We start from the raw sequence: 15,778 nt of genomic DNA, 5'->3' as shown, positions 1-15,778 counted from the left end.
AGGAGGAGGAGGAGGAGGACATACCTCGCCGAGATCCGCCCTGAAGCCTCCATGTCCGCCGATGCTGGATCCGCCAGATCCATGGCGCGGTGGGCGCGGGTGCGGCCACTAGGGAGGAGGTCGTCGAGAGGGGGGGGGGGGGGGTAGGGGCGTGCGGGTGTAGTGGATGCCCGTAAGTAAGCCTTTGCCACCTATGTCTATGTGTGTACCCAGCTGTCACACGAAAGATGGTAGAACTTGAAGTAGCAAGTCCTCGAGTTGAGAACACGTGCTGGTTGTCTTCAGTTTAATTCTTTAACGAGGATTGGAAATCTTGCGGCAACACGAACATATGTAACTGCACATGCATTTTGTTCACGAGAAACACACAAGCGATTTTTTTTAACCAAATTAACAAGACATCCATCTTTGGTGCATGTGTCATTGCCACTGTCAATTTGAAGTTTGCCTATTTTAATGACTATGTTCATCTTGATGAAGAGCCGAGTAACTCCCTTCTTCTCAAAAGAAAATAAGATAGTTCCCATCATAAAAAATAATGTTTGGAAGTTGATTCTCTAAAACACGAGACCTCAGTTTTTTTTTTTTTTTGGCAACGAGACCTCAGGTGTTCCATAGACGTTTTCAGTGATTTTTTACCTCGATGAACAGTCTTCCTATAATATAGTTTGGCATATGGGCCTACAAGTTGGGCTTTAGGAGTTGTCTGGGTAAACGGGCTAAAATGTCTCTGTTCGCAGCGCCCGCGCACACAGGGGCACAGGGCAGCCAAGCAAGGGCGCCGCGTCAGGTAGCTCCACCAGGCTGCCAACTCGGCCCTGCAGACAAATAGGCCCACCCAGACCGACTGAGAGAATTCACACGACGTCCTGCTCCACTGCTCCCGCAGAGCCGCACGAGCCTGCACCGCATTCCCGCTCCTTTCTCCCGTACGATTCCTCTCGATTTCGAATTCAGGGCAAACGACGCCGGCACGGCATTCAGATCTCAACGGCTGCCGTTGCCGGACAGCGAGTATCCTCGACCGTCGCGTCACCTCACAACGCAGTTGCAGCGTCTTCCTTCCCCTGCAAGGAAAACGAGAATCGAATGCCTCGCACTGACGTGGCAGTCCGTACCAACCAATCATACGGCGGCCCCCAAAAGTCCACGCCACCCTCTCAAAACCTGGCAGCGTACCAGCCGTCCAGCCCGCAACCGCAAGAGGCTTGCACAGCACGCTCCTCGATTCCCGCCTGCCGCCCGCGAGCGGCGAGCCGAGCGCACAGCCGCACACGCGCACGGCGCACTGACATCAAGGGCCCACGTGCCGGCTCGTGACCGTCGCAGCGCAGACGGCAGAATTTCTGCCTTCTGTGACATGCTGGACCGGACAGACCGACTGACATCTGGGCCCGCACGTCGGTTTCTTGGGTTCCGGCTCGGCGGGAGTTGCCGCCCACCAACCCCACCCGCGCTCCACGACGCCAAATCCGCGCGGGAAACGCCTCCGCGCCCGCGCGGCAAACCCAATCGAAACCCAAAACATTTCCTTCTCCAGCGCGCACCTGAAAAAAAAAAAAATCCTCCACTCCAGCTCCGCTTCATTACTCCTCGCCTCTTCCACGCCGGGAAGGCGTTTAAATCCGCCCCCAAACCCTACCCGCCTCCCTCCCATCCCTTCCCCCCCATCCAATCCTCTGCTCGCCTTGTTCTGCCCCGACGGCGGCGTGGGCGCGCACACCAGGTGTTCGACGGGAGTCCTCGCCGGCGCGGAAGATGTACGTGGTCAAGCGGGACGGCCGCCAGGAGACGGTGCACTTCGACAAGATCACGGCGCGCCTCAAGAAGCTCAGCTACGGCCTCAGCCAGGACCACTGCGACCCCGTGCTCGTCGCGCAGAAGGTCTGCGCGGGGGTCTACAAGGGCGTCACCACCAGCCAGCTCGATGAGCTCGCCGCCGAGACCGCCGCGGCCATGACCGCGTCTCACCCCGACTACGCCTCGGTGAGGAACCCACCCTTGGTTTCAGCTCTCATGTCTGTCTTCGTTTTCCTGACGTGGGATTGGTTGCCCCTGTTCTCTGTCGTGATTCGTGAAGCTGGCGGCGAGGATTGCTGTGTCGAACCTGCACAAGAACACAAAGAAGTCCTTCTCCGAGACGTAAGAAACGGTTGTTCTTTGGTTGAATTTCATTCATTCATTCATAGCCGCAGGAGGAAGGTTGGATCCGTTGGATTGGGTTGTGAGTTGGGATGTGGATGTTGTGGATGCAGGATTAAGGACATGTACATGCACTTCAACGAGAGATCTGGGCTGATGGCCCCTCTGGTCGCTGAAGATGTTTATGAAATCATCATGAAGGTGAGATTCTGATAGCTTCTGACACATTTCTGACAGGGCACCTGTGTAGATAGTGCTGATCTGTTTCTGGCGGTTAAATTTACTGTTCCGTTCCTTTTTTTTATAATATTGTTTATTTCATACAGTAAACCTGTTGTGCCCTGCACTCACATGATGTAAATCGTCCCTCACATATGCTGTTACATTTCAGAATGCTGCTCGCTTGGACAGCGAGATAATTTATGACAGGGATTTCGACTATGACTACTTTGGCTTCAAAACTCTGGAGAGGTCTTACCTCTTGAAGCTTGGCGGGAAGGTTGTTGAAAGGCCGCAGCACATGCTGATGAGGGTTTCAGTGGGGATACACAAGGAAGACATTGAGTCTGCCATCAGGACGTACCATCTGATGTCCCAGCGCTGGTTTACACATGCTTCACCAACGCTTTTCAATGCTGGCACACCGAGGCCCCAGGTACTGTCTTGTATCCCGCCAGATTATGTCAGTGTGGGTTGTGAAATTGTTATTAACTGTTTCATTTTTCTGTGATGCAGTTAAGCAGCTGTTTTCTTATATGCATGAAAGATGACAGCATTGAGGGAATCTATGAGACCCTGAAGGAGTGTGCTGTAATAAGCAAATCTGCTGGAGGAATTGGTGTCTCAGTTCATAACATTCGTGCTACTGGGAGTTATATTCGAGGAACAAATGGAACATCAAATGGAATTGTTCCTATGTTACGTGTCTTTAATGATACTGCTCGCTATGTTGATCAGGGTGGTGGCAAAAGAAAGGGTATGCTTTTTCATTGTTTTCACTTTTATTAGTTCCATCGTCTTCAGAAATTCTTACGAGCTTCTAAAACTTAGGTGCATTTGCTGTATACTTGGAACCTTGGCATGCTGATATTTTTGAGTTCCTTGATATGAGGAAGAACCATGGGAAGGTAAAATCTCGACCATTAGTCTTTAATTACTTCCACATATAAAAACATAAAGTATCTTTGTCTTTTGAACTCCAGCACTAAGATGACTTTATATATGCTTACTGTTGTCTTGATTCCTGCACCTAAAATTGATTCCTTACCTGTGCCGAGTGTCTTCCTTATATATGGTTGTTCAAGCTAATGTCTTATAGAGACAGTTACTCTAGTTTATTTCTGCATGATATCTAAACTTCTTGATATTTTAGTCTGCATGCTGCTATCATGGAATAAGTACACCATGCTTTGCCTGCTATCTGTGTCTAACATAGTATCATCCACTCAACTTATGAGTGGCTAGCATGGAAAAGATCCACTCAACTTTTGTTAACATAGTATCATCCGCTCACCTGCTATGAACAATATTTTCACAGGAGGAAAATCGTGCAAGGGATCTTTTCTATGCACTATGGGTTCCTGATCTATTCATGCAAAGAGTCCAGAATAATGGAGAATGGTCATTATTTTGCCCTAATGAAGCTCCAGGGTTGGCTGATTGCTGGGGTGAGGAGTTTGATAATTTGTACAAGAAATATGAGAGCCAAGTAAGCTGAAAAGTCAAAGCTGTATTTGTATGTACGCTATATTGAAATGGGAACGTGCTTTAGTAACCTTGCTTTCTGGTTTCAGGGCAAGGCAAAGAAAGTTGTTCCAGCACAGACCCTCTGGTTTGACATTTTGAAGGCACAAATAGAGACTGGTACACCATATATGCTTTACAAGGTACATTTGGTAGCTATCAAATAGGAATACCTTCTAGATTTGTCTTTTTTTACCAAAATTGTCCACGGTTAACTATCAGACTCTAAGGATTTGTTGTAATGGCTATTGACTGTATGCAGGATACTTGCAATAGGAAAAGTAATCAGCAGAATCTGGGCACAATTAAATCATCAAACTTGTGCACTGAGATAATTGAGTTTACAAGCCCTAATGAAACTGCTGTCTGCAACCTAGCATCTATTGCTTTACCTCGTTTTGTTCGGGAAAAGGTATATCTCGTCAGTCCTAAAGCTCTAGTCAATCATGAAGGTTTGATTCTGATGCACCATATAATAAACTTGTTTTACAGGGTGTTCCTTTAGAGTCCCATCCATCTAAGCTTGTGGGTAGCAGTGATTCAAAAAATAAATATTTTGATTTTGAGAAGCTAGCTGAGGTTTGTTCAGATCCTATTTGTCTTGGATCCTCTATTCTGACCTATGTTGATGAATGTTCTGATACATTATTGATTCTGGCAGGTTACCTCAACTGTTACTTACAATCTTAACAAAATTATCGATATTAATTATTATCCTGTTGAGACAGCAAAGAGATCAAATATGTGGCACCGGCCAATTGGCATAGGTGTTCAAGGCCTGGCAGATACTTTCATATTACTGGGCATGCCATTTGATTCACCAGAGGTACTTTTCGATTTCTCCTTAACTCAGCATTAGCCACCTGTTCCCTTATGTAATTAGCTGATATATGTAACAAATGGTATATCTTTTTCAGGCTCAGCAGTTGAATAAGGATATATTTGAAACTATCTACTATCATTCTCTGAAAGCTTCTGCTGAACTTGCTGCTAAAGAAGGTCCCTATGAAACATATGAAGGGAGCCCTGTCAGCAAGGTTTTCCTCAACAAGCTTTCCCCTTTTCAATTACTTATATGCCTAGTGTTTAGTGATATTTATATTCATGATGAAGAATTCTGTTTTTTTTTCATTAACAAGTATGCATCGACCTTATGCTCTCTACCTGCTTCGTAGGGCATTCTCCAACCTGACATGTGGAATGTAGTGCCATCTAACAGATGGAACTGGTCATCTCTAAGGGAGACCATTTCTAAAGTTGGGATAAGAAATTCTCTTCTTGTTGCTCCAATGCCCACTGCTTCCACTAGTCAGATTCTTGGCAACAATGAGTGTTTTGAACCCTACACGTCTAATATATACAGTCGACGGGTTCTAAGGTCTGTAACAACACTCCTTACTTTAGAGTGTTTACATTCTGACCTACATGTGCATATATGATTAATCTTTCTATTTTTCTTCCAGTGGGGAATTTGTTGTGGTTAACAAGCATCTTCTTCATGATCTGACTGAAATGGGCATTTGGACTCCTACTCTGAAAAACCAGATAATATATGATGACGGTTCTGTCCAAAAGATAGCAGAAATCCCAGATGATCTTAAAGCAATCTACAAGTATGTATTTCTACCGGATGCCATTATTTTCTACAAGACTCGAATTACTATTTGAACATCTAAAAGTTTATATACAATCATTGCACCAGGACTGTTTGGGAGATCAAGCAGAAAACTTTAGTTGATATGGCGGTTGACCGTGGATGCTATATTGACCAGAGCCAGAGCCTCAATGTCCACATGGAGCAAGCAAACTTTGGGAAGCTAACATCACTTCACTTCCATGCTTGGTCCAAGGTATTGAACCTCCAGCCATCACAGCAATTGTCTTATCTTTATGGAGTTTGTACTTAACCTATGAAACTAGTGATTTGTTTTTTTTTTCTAATCTTGTTCAATGCCAGGGCCTGAAAACTGGAATGTACTATCTGCGCACACGAGCTGCTGCTGATGCGATCAAGTTTACAGTTGATACCACACTTCTAAAGGAGAATGGGAATGTGGTATATTTTCTTTCCTTTAGTCCTACAATCTTTTTCCTCAAAGGTTACTAAAACACTATTCACCTTGAAACCCACTTGCATATGCAGGTGAGTAATGGAAAGCCCACAGAGGAAGACGTAGAAGCTAAAATGGCACAAATGGTCTGTTCTTTGAACAACCGGGAAGAGTGCCTGGCGTGTGGAAGCTAGATTGGAGCTCCATCTGGACACTGCACTTCCTTGTTTGTGACCACGACATTATACACAACCGGCTGATTATTGGAGCTCAATAACCATAACGAAGTCTGTGATGTAGGTTGAATTAAAAATTCCCATAATGGGAAATATCTTGTTCCCTGGATACAGCTACGGATCTCTGGTTTGTATTGCTCTACTGAGATATTTGTGCTGCTGGCCTGATGCCAATGTATATATCTACTATCAACGGCATTGCCCTATTGGTGTGTGCAATTGCATTTCTGTGTGAACTGTGTAATACCCTTTGCATATGGTCGAGTTTACCATCACAAACAATTGGCTCGAACAGGAAGTAATTCATAATTTTCCATGGTGAGAGACCATGCTTGTTATAAAAAAAAAACTGAATTCTAAAAGAAAAATATTAATACGAGTGAGAAAACTTAGAAAATAGATACGAGCGCAAAAAAAAAAGGCCTGTAGACGGAATGACGGAGGTCATCAACTCATCATGAATTGTCACACGGTACTGATAGGTTACGTTCCTGGATGACTAGTATACTGGATTGCAATGCATTTCCTAGATGGCTAGTATACTATATTGCAATGCCAATACATAGAAGGTTTGTTTGGCTGCACTGCACACTAGTATCCAAATCCACATGAGTTTGGAGAAATTGAGGTAGATTGGTGCAATGGTGCAACCAAACAAGCCTTGATAGATGTGGATGCAATCAATACTCGTTTGACTAAGCACAAACTAAAGGTCTGTCTGGATAAACATAGCTAATTGTTAGGCAGCTAATTTATACTACTATTGTTCTGCATGTTCGCTTGTTGGTTTCAGCCAGGGTTTATCAACCAGCCAACAATATTTTCCTCTTACAACAAACCAGCACCAGCCGGGCTTATCAGCCCAGAAACCAACCAACAAACAGACTCGTTATCTGTTCATCTAAGAAAGTTAGAAGATTGTGTTTGACAGCTTATGGTACATCATTTGGCAATACATATTTGTGATTGATGAGTTTAGTTATTCTTGAACACACGGTAGAGCAGCATCAACGCTAATCCAAAAAATTTAGTTGCACTGTTTGTCGGGGAAAGTTAAAAAGTAACTCAAGTCTCAACTTTAATCACCATCTGTTGCAAGTTATAACCATGCAGACAAAATAACTTTTGTGAAAGGAAAAAGGGTTTGGTTTGATACATTGTAGGAATCTTAAACAGCAACACTTGTAATGTTGCTTCCGCCTCCTGTTGAACTGGGCTCCAGCTTGAAATCGTCCTTGATCTTCTTCAACTTGGCAACAACATCAGTCATAGTTATCCTTTCGTCAGGTAATTCACTTGTGCATAGCATACCCAACTCAAACACTGATGTGAGAGTGCTATGCAAGATGCTTGGAGAAACTTCCGAAGGGTTGCTGGTGTGGTGAAAACCATGTACTATTTCATCATCTTTTTGTACATTACCGTCCAAAATATGGTTAATTCTTGATGGAAATGCTTGATGGACCCAGCGCCTAAGGCTGAGTTCTCCGACAAACATGGTGTCTGTGGGCTTCTTCCCAGTGAATACCTCAAGCAGCATGATTCCAAAACTAAACACATCGCTCTTCCTTGATGCTTTACCCATGGAGCCATACTCTGTTCAAGAATGTTTTAAACAAAGATCAGCACAATGTGAAATAGGTTTACATGGTACTAAAGAAATTAATTCAGTCATGATTGGTTGACTACCTGGTGCCATATATCCGATTGTTCCTGGCATGCTTGCAGAAATCACCGAGTTATTATCACCTAACAAAAGTCTTGCTATGCCAAAATCTGCCACATGTGCTGTCATATTGTCATCAAGTAACACATTGCTAGGTTTCAGGTCACAGTGCAAGATTACTTCATGGTGTCGATAATGCAGATGTTCGACTGCCATCGACACCTCTATCATGATGTCCAATCTCTTGAGGAATTTTAAGGGTGGCTTGTCTTCATTGTGAAGATGTGTATCCAAACTACCATTAGGCATGTATTGGAGTAACAATGCTTTAAAGTCCAGGCTTGAACAAATGTTGATTATCGGTGAGAGCAGGAATGGAGGCTGGCTCGCCCTCATGGCGCTCTTGGGCCGACGAGGCCGAGGACGAGCTCCCGTCGCCGGAATCCCTGGGAGCGGGGTATCCAGGCCGTTTCTCGGAGGACTTCTTCGGCTGTGGTCGCGGGGAGCGAATCTCCTTCACTGACTCGGAGGATTACTCCGACTCTGAGCCGCCCTCACCGCCGACGGCTGGCAAAGGCATGGCGGTTGCGGAGCCGGCTGGGCAACGTCGTCGTGCGCGTCGTCGTCGTCGTAAGCGGCAGGGGCAGGGGGACTTCATGGCTGCTGCTCGTCGGTCTCATCCCCAGCTTGACCCGGCTCCGCCTCCAGCCTGCCTCCAACGGCGTCGTACCCCCACGGCGCACCCTGCTCGTCCTCTGGAGGTACCGGACGCGGACGGCTTCTTCCGGGTGCGCAGTCGCCGCCGTTGGCGTCGTCGATCACCGCCCAAGCCGGCTAGGCCTGTTCCGCCAGCGTTGGTTGGCCTATGCTTCAACTGCTTGGCGAGCTCACATGTAAAGGCAGAGTGCACCTTCCCGGCGAGGTGCTTCAATTGCTGGTGTGTGGGGCATCGCGCCGTCGCATGCCCGCTCCCTGCGCGACATGCGGGCTCTAAGCGCGAGCGCACTCCGCCGCGGTCGCCATGGGGTACAAGGGTCTCCCGGCGGAGGTCCGGGGGCTGGCGGACTCGGCGCGCCGACAACGACACGCCCTCGGCGCGGTCTGCCTCCACGGGAAGGTCGCCATCAGTTCCTCGCTGCTGCGCCCCTCCGACTCCGCCTCCTCCACCTCCCCCGCCTCCGCCGCCGCCGCCAGCCTCTGCTGCCGTCGTGGATACGGTGGGGGCAGACGTACTCCGGCGCCACACCGGGTTCGTCGTCGTCCCCCGCTCGGCGGAATTGCTGGCAGCCGAGGATGCGCTCGGGCTTGCGCTTGTCGCGGTGGTTGGCGGCACTCGGCCAACGGTGTCGACGGCCATGGTGGCCCGGTTCCTCTTTGGCCGCTACGGATTGACGGAAGAGGACGCAGAGGTTCGGCGCCATGATCCAGAGGACTTCGTTGTGCGGTTCAGGCGCCGCGATGACAGAGACCGTGTACTGGCAACGCCGCCGGGGGAGGGGCACCTTCCTCTCTTCTGGCGGCCATGGCGGAGGACGTCGCTGGCCAGTGCCGGATCATTCCCGTTTAGGGTGCTTGTGGGGATGAGGCGCGTCCCCCTGCATGCTCGGAACGCGGCCACGGCGCAGGCCATCCTCGGGCCCGCTTGTGCCGAGGTGGACGTTTTCCGACCTAGTGACGTTCCGGCGGATGACGACCGAGAATTCTTCGTCACGGCATGGTGTCTGCATCCAAGGTTCATCCCCGACGAGCAGGTCGTGTTCATCCCGGAGCCACGCATTCTCAGCCCCGTCGAGGCCGCTTTGACCGTGCTTCCGGGGCTGCGCTACCTCGTGCGGTTGCGCCTGGTTGCGTTTCAGGATTGGAGCGCGCCGTCGGCGTCGCCTGCGGACGATGCGCAGGACGGGGGTGATGCCGATGGAGATGACGGTCCTTGCGACGGCAACCGCAGCCGCGGGGCCAATGTCGGATACGAGGATGACTACTTCGGCGGCCGTGACAGCGACGACGATGGCTCCGCCGACAGCAACTTCAACCGCTTTCATCCCGGGTTTGACCGGCGTCGATGTCGTCTCTCGTCGCCGTCTTGCACGACCGCCGTGGAACGGCCGTCCGTTTTAGTCGGGGCGGTTCGTTGCCCGCTGGTCACTGGCAAGCAGGGACCCAGGCGCGCGGACGTTGCAACTGGTGGCCCGCGCGAGATTCCGGATGTCGCGTCGCCGCGGCCGCGAGTGCGTGCTATCGCGTCGCCGCGCCCTCGACTGCGTGCTGTCGCGTCGCCGCGCCCTCGACTGCGTGCTGTCGCGTCGCCGCATCCTCGACTGCGGGCTGTCGCGTCGCCGCGTCCTCGAGTGCGTGCGCCTGCACGTCCGCGAGTGCGTGCTGTCGCGTCGCCGCGCCCTCGACTGCGTGCTGTCGCGTCGCCGCATCCTCGACTACGTGCTGTCACGTCGCCGCGTCCTCGACTGCGTGCGCCTGCACGTCCTCGGGAGCGGGCGCCTGAGGACCCGTCGCTGTCGGACTCTACTCCAGATGCCGCTGACGTACCCACTTTGCAGCTGGCTTACACGCCACCAAAACCAGTTGCTGTAGCGGCAACTCAGGCCTCGGATGCCAAGGCCAACGACCGGTTACTGGTGCCAATGAGCCCATCTCCCATGCTCAGGCGTGCGCCCCAGGGACCTGCAGCAGGCTTTGTGGGCCGCTTGCTCGCGGAAGACCCAGAGATACTCCTTGTGGGCGGTCGCACCCTGGAGTCCCCCCGTACGGCGGCATCCGAGGACTGGTGGGCTCTTTGCATTGAGGCAGAGTTCGCAGGCCCAGCACGGTCGTCCAACTCAACGCTACGGGCGGACGTGTCCACGAGTACACATATGCCTGTGCCTTCAATCAATCAGGTACAGACTGAGTTCGTCGGACCACCATCGACGGGTTGCGTAACAGACCGAGGTGGCTCCGAACCGGAGTGGACAACGCTGGTGCCTCATCGCGCGAGGACGCCGACCAGGCCTTCTGCACCGAATGCGGCATCTCCACCCAGGCCTCGGCAGACAGAGGCGGCATCGACGGCGGTGCCGGCGGCAACAGTGCCGGCGCCGGCTACACCGACGGAGATCTCAAGGCGCCTCCGGTCGCAGCTGTGCTCTGTCATCACAGAGCCTATCATTCTTGACCCCCCAAGACTACGTGCAACCAGGAAGAGCCGTGTGTTGGACATGGCGCTCTCACCGCCGCGCCGAAGCGGTAGACTTGCAGCCAAGAGCAAATGCAGGGCAACTAACCCAACGGTGCAGGCACAGAATGTGCTAATGGCCAAGTGGGGGGTGCAACCGCTGCAGCAGTCTTTGTCTGGAGAGGATGGCGCTTTTGACGAGTACTTGGCGATGTTCGGCGAACCCCTCTCAGAGTCCAAGCGGGAGGCGATCAACATGCTGTTCCCGGCCGGTTGTGCGATCAACGGCATCCAGCTTGCCGAGGGGGTCGAGCTTGAGGTCTAACCAACCTCTACAACTTTGTCGCCAAATGTTGGCAATGTCGAATGAAAACATGTTAGTCTCCTTCGCAGTGGCTACCTGGTCACTGGCGGTTTGACCTCGCGACTACCTGGTCGCTTGAGGCTTCCTACGACGTCTCCCTCGCAGTGGCTACCTGGTCGGTGTCGTCACACTTCGCAGTGGCTACCTGGTCACTGGCGGTTTGACCTCGCGACTACCTGGTCGCTTGAGGCTTTCTACGACGTCTCCCTCGCAGTGGCTACCTGGTCACTGGTACGACGTCTCCTTCGCAGTGGCTACCTGGTCACTGGCGGTTTGACCTCGCGACTACCTGGTCACTGGAGGCTCTGGAGCTCGTTGTCTCCTTCGCAGTGGCTACCTGGTCACTGGCGGTTCTACCTCGCGACTTCCTGGTTGCTTGAGGTTTGCCACCGCGGCTGGACCCTCCCGGTTGGCGACCATTGTGCGGATGTATCTCTTGTGGCAGGCATAGCTTAGTTTCTGGCTTTTTTTCTCTTGTTTTCTTGCTGTGTTCGTCGTTGTCTTGGGTTCGCGTCGGTAATCTTGGGATTACTTGCGACTCCTCTGTGTCAACTATGTGTTGCTCCGTGGTTTGTAACCTGTGCTATGAGGGTTCTCTCGTAGCTGCGTCGTGTATTTGTTTGGATGTTCTCTGCTTCCTCTTAATGAAATACGTGCTATAGTGCACGTTCGAGAAAATGTTGATTATCCTTATCAAGTTGCGATGCCGAACCATGCGCAGTACTTGGCACTCAGCATCAAAGCTCTTTGTAGCTTCTTCCAATTGTACGTTTAGAACTTTGATGGCAACCACCAAACCATCGTTTAGTTGTCCCTTGAAAACTTTTCCAAAACAACCCATTCCCAACAAATTTTCCTCACTAAAATTGTTAGTTGCATGGACAATCTCGTGATAAGATATTAACTTGTGGCTGATTGCATCAGTAATATTATTGGAACCTGTCAAAGCTCCTGGGTTGTTTCTTTTTCTTCTGATGATTAGATACAAGCAAATAGCTATTGCTCCAAATGCTGCAAGGGCACCAGGGAGTACAAATTTGAGGATCTGTCCATTTGTTGAGTAAGATCTGACGGTACATGATGAAAACCCTAGGCGTGGAGCACCACAAAGCCCATTGTTTCCTAGCAAGGACTGTAAACTGATGTTTGAGAAAATGCCTCCTTCTGGTATACGTCCATGTAGCTTATTGAAGGAGAGGTTCAGATTGGTGAGATATGTAAAATTGGCCAGGTACAGTGGAATGTTGCCAGAGAGGTTATTGTAGGAAAGGTCCAATGTTTCCATGCTCGCTAACTTGCCAAGAGAATTTGGAATTGAACCTTGAAACGAGTTATGTGATAAATTTAGGTAGGTCAGCATCTGTAATTGCCCAAATGAGTCTGGAAGGCCACCAAGTAGTCGATTGCTAGAGAGATCTATTTTATTAATTGCATTGATGCTTTGTATATCAGCTTTGAGAGGACCCATCAAGTGGTTGTTTGACATATCGAGTTCAACAAGGCTGTCAATATGAAATAAACTCGGCGGTATGGTTGAAGACAACTGGTTATAGGACAGAGATAAAAGTTGTAACATACTAAGATTACCAAGGCCATCAGGTATGGAGCCAGAGAATTCATTGTCGTCAAGAAGCAATTCAAGAAGGCTTTGAAGCATGCCAATTTGGGTTGGAATGGGACCAGATATGCTGTTACTGGTGAGAGCAAGTACCTGGAGTTTGTCCATTAACACAACAGATTCTGGGATTGGCTGGTTCAGATTGTTGCCTGTGAGATCAATGAATTGGAGACTAGTTAAATTTGAGATAGTTGCAGGCAGTCCGCCAATTAAGTTGTTATCATTTGCTCGGAAAGTCACTAGTTTCTTGGAGAGGTTTCCTATGTAATCTGGGAGACTTCCAGAGTGAGAATTGGAGGAGATGCCAAGGTAACTGAGTTGCCTACAATTTGAAAGAGCACCCAAAAAGTTAAGGTCTCCCTCGAAGTGGTTCCATCCAAAACTAAGATAGACTAAAGAGCCGAGGTTCCCAAGTGTGTCTGGGATCGGTCCAGTCAACACATTTGTATCCAACACTAGGAAAGACAAGTCAGACAGGTTACCGATGGAAGCAGGAATTGGACCTGTCAGTTCATTATCTGAAAGATGCAAAAAAAAGAGTCGTTTCATCTTCCCAAATTCTGGTAGGATTTGCCCTCTCAGCTTGCAGTTTGACAGATCTAGTTTTTGAATCCCAGTGAGATTGGTTAACTGAACTGGGATCGACCCAACAAGGTTATTTCCACCTAAGGCAAGGTACCAGAGGTTCGACAATTTGTCCAACCATGTTGGCACAACATCCGTAAAAGCATTTTCTGACAAAGATATTACTTGGATGAACTGGCACGCGCTGAGTCCCACAGGAATCCTACCCACGAAGTTGTTTGCAGAGAGGGACAACATCCGCAGCGCTGGAAGACTGAAGCTTTCATTGCCAGGGATAGTCCCAGTCAGATTATTGTTTCTCCAGAGGCTCAGAACTTGCAGGGAGGACTTATTGAAGATGTTAGGAGGCACTGTGCCGGTTAACTGATTGTTTTGCAAGACAAGGAGCTGAAGCACGGGCAAGCTACCAATAGCAACTGGTATCGTTCCCCATAGGCTGTTGTTGCCTAGGTTCAGATGACTCAGGTAAGGTGTGTTGTTGAATAATTCTTCTGGTATTTTGCCACTCAAGTAATTCGTCTGCAGCTCTAAGTGCCTAAGATTTTGCAGGTTTTGCAGCTCAGGTGGGATCTGCCCAGATAAACTGTTCTCGTAAAGAACAAAGCGCTCGAGCCTCGTGAGGTTTTCAATGGTTGATGGGATATAACCTGACAAACTGTTCCAGGGAAGAGCAAGAATCCTGAGGCGTCTCAGTCTTCCAAGCTCAGGAGGAATGGATCCTGTGAGGTTGGCGTTGGTGAGATTTAGGATGGAGAGGAAAGAGAGGTTACCGATGTGGGGAGAGATGCTCCCATGCAGGGGAGTGTTTGTCAGCGCCAGGGCGGTGACGCGCTCTCGGCGCTGGCTGCACGAGACGCCCAGCCAGTGGCAGAAGGACGTGCCGGGGGTCCAGTTGCCACGAAGAACGCCTAGAGGATCCGAGAGCTGTGCTCTGAACGCGAGCAGAGCGTCGAGGTCAGTGCCAGTGCCATTGCTCCGGGAAGAAACGGCAGCCGCCGGCAGCACGGCGGCCAGTAACACGAGTGGAAGGAGCTGGAGGGCCATGTCGCTGGCTTCGTGCGTGATACTTGGAACTGATGGAGCGGTTGGCTGTACTTATACTTGCCATGCAGCCCGAGGCACGACGGCACGACACGAAGCACGTTTTTAGCCCGACACGAGCACGGCCCGGCCCGGTGATATGCGGGCCCGGGCTGGCCCGGCCCGAGGCAGCAGGCCGTGCCTGGGCCGCTGCTCAGGCCAGTGGGCTGGCCCGGCACGGCCCGGCAGCGGCCTGGCTACCCCCTCCCCCTCCTCACTCCGCTCCTCCCCTCCCGGCCTCCCTGTGGCCCAGCGCGCGCGCCGCGCCTATCCGTCCCCGCCTCCCCCTCCTCATTTCCTGGTAACCCTACAACTGTGAGTCGCGCTTTCCCCCTCCCTCCCTTTCCCCCCGCCGCCACACTCCCTACGACAGCGACTGCGAGTCGCGCTTCCTCGCCCCCGCGGTCCCGCTCGTGCCTCGCGGTCACGACAGCCACATCGCTCCTCCATGCCCCAGCGCCCCCCTCGCGCAGCCGCAGGCGGCGCAGGCGGTGGCAAGCGCGGTGGCCAGCCTCCACGCCTCCTCTCGCGCGACTTCTCCCTTCGCGCAGCCGCATCGCTCCTCCTCGCCCCCCTCGCACAGCAGCAGGCGCAGCGCACGCGGTGGTGGCAAGCGCGGTGGCCGACCTCCACACCTCCTCCGAATCTAGGTCTAGGGCGTCGGCCTCCTCCACATCCGGCTCGAGGTCGAGGATGTCGGCCACCTCCGGATCCAGCTCGAGGTCGACGCCGCCGGCCACCTTCGGATCCAGCTCGAGGTCGACGACGCCGGCCACCTTCGGATCCAGCTCGAGGTCGAGGACGTCGGCCACCTCCGGATCTAGCTCGAGGTCGACGACGCCGGCCACCTTCGGATCCAGCTCGAGGTCGAGGACGTCGGCCACCTCCGGATCCAGCTCGAGGTCGACGACGCCGGCCACCTTTGGATCCAGCTCGAGGTCGAGGACGTCGGCCACCTCTGGATCCAGTTCGAGGGCATCAACCTCCACCATGCTTTGCGGCCTTGGCCTCCTCCTCCCCATCCTCCGTTCCCACTTCCCACCCTCTCTCTCTCAGTCTCTCGCTCTCACCTGTTTCGGGTTGTGGGCTGGCCTGATCCCCGCCTCGGACCGTGCTTCTCGGGC

The 15,778-nt window shown here is 51.3% G+C and overlaps 2 protein-coding genes across 2 annotated transcripts; one reads left to right on the top strand and one right to left on the bottom strand.

Annotated features, from left to right (window-relative positions):
• Positions 1 to 149: 149 nt before the first annotated feature.
• Positions 150 to 6,416, top strand: LOC136520108 (ribonucleoside-diphosphate reductase large subunit). Its single transcript, XM_066513509.1, has 17 exons — positions 150 to 1,986; positions 2,081 to 2,142; positions 2,256 to 2,343; positions 2,534 to 2,797; positions 2,878 to 3,118; positions 3,193 to 3,269; positions 3,680 to 3,850; positions 3,936 to 4,028; positions 4,148 to 4,297; positions 4,378 to 4,464; positions 4,547 to 4,711; positions 4,803 to 4,922; positions 5,061 to 5,263; positions 5,349 to 5,498; positions 5,588 to 5,735; positions 5,843 to 5,941; positions 6,029 to 6,416. Exons 1-17 carry the CDS (start codon positions 1,759 to 1,761, stop codon positions 6,128 to 6,130), a joined length of 2,448 nt encoding a protein of 815 aa, XP_066369606.1. The 5' UTR covers positions 150 to 1,758; the 3' UTR covers positions 6,131 to 6,416.
• A 924-nt stretch (positions 6,417 to 7,340) lies between these two features.
• LOC136523545 (probable LRR receptor-like serine/threonine-protein kinase At3g47570) lies at positions 7,341 to 14,621 on the bottom strand. The gene is made up of 3 exons (XM_066517193.1): positions 12,051 to 14,621; positions 7,862 to 8,189; positions 7,341 to 7,768 (listed from the first exon to the last, which is right to left on the bottom strand). The coding sequence occupies exons 1-3, from the start codon at positions 14,616 to 14,618 to the stop codon at positions 7,341 to 7,343; spliced, it is 3,324 nt and encodes a 1,107-aa protein (XP_066373290.1). The 5' UTR covers positions 14,619 to 14,621.
• Positions 14,622 to 15,778: the final 1,157 nt, after the last annotated feature.

Source organism: Miscanthus floridulus, chromosome 18 (genome assembly GCF_019320115.1).
Source record: "Miscanthus floridulus cultivar M001 chromosome 18, ASM1932011v1, whole genome shotgun sequence".
NCBI lineage: Eukaryota > Viridiplantae > Streptophyta > Magnoliopsida > Poales > Poaceae > Miscanthus > Miscanthus floridulus.
This window is presented reverse-complemented; position numbering and strand designations above follow the sequence as displayed.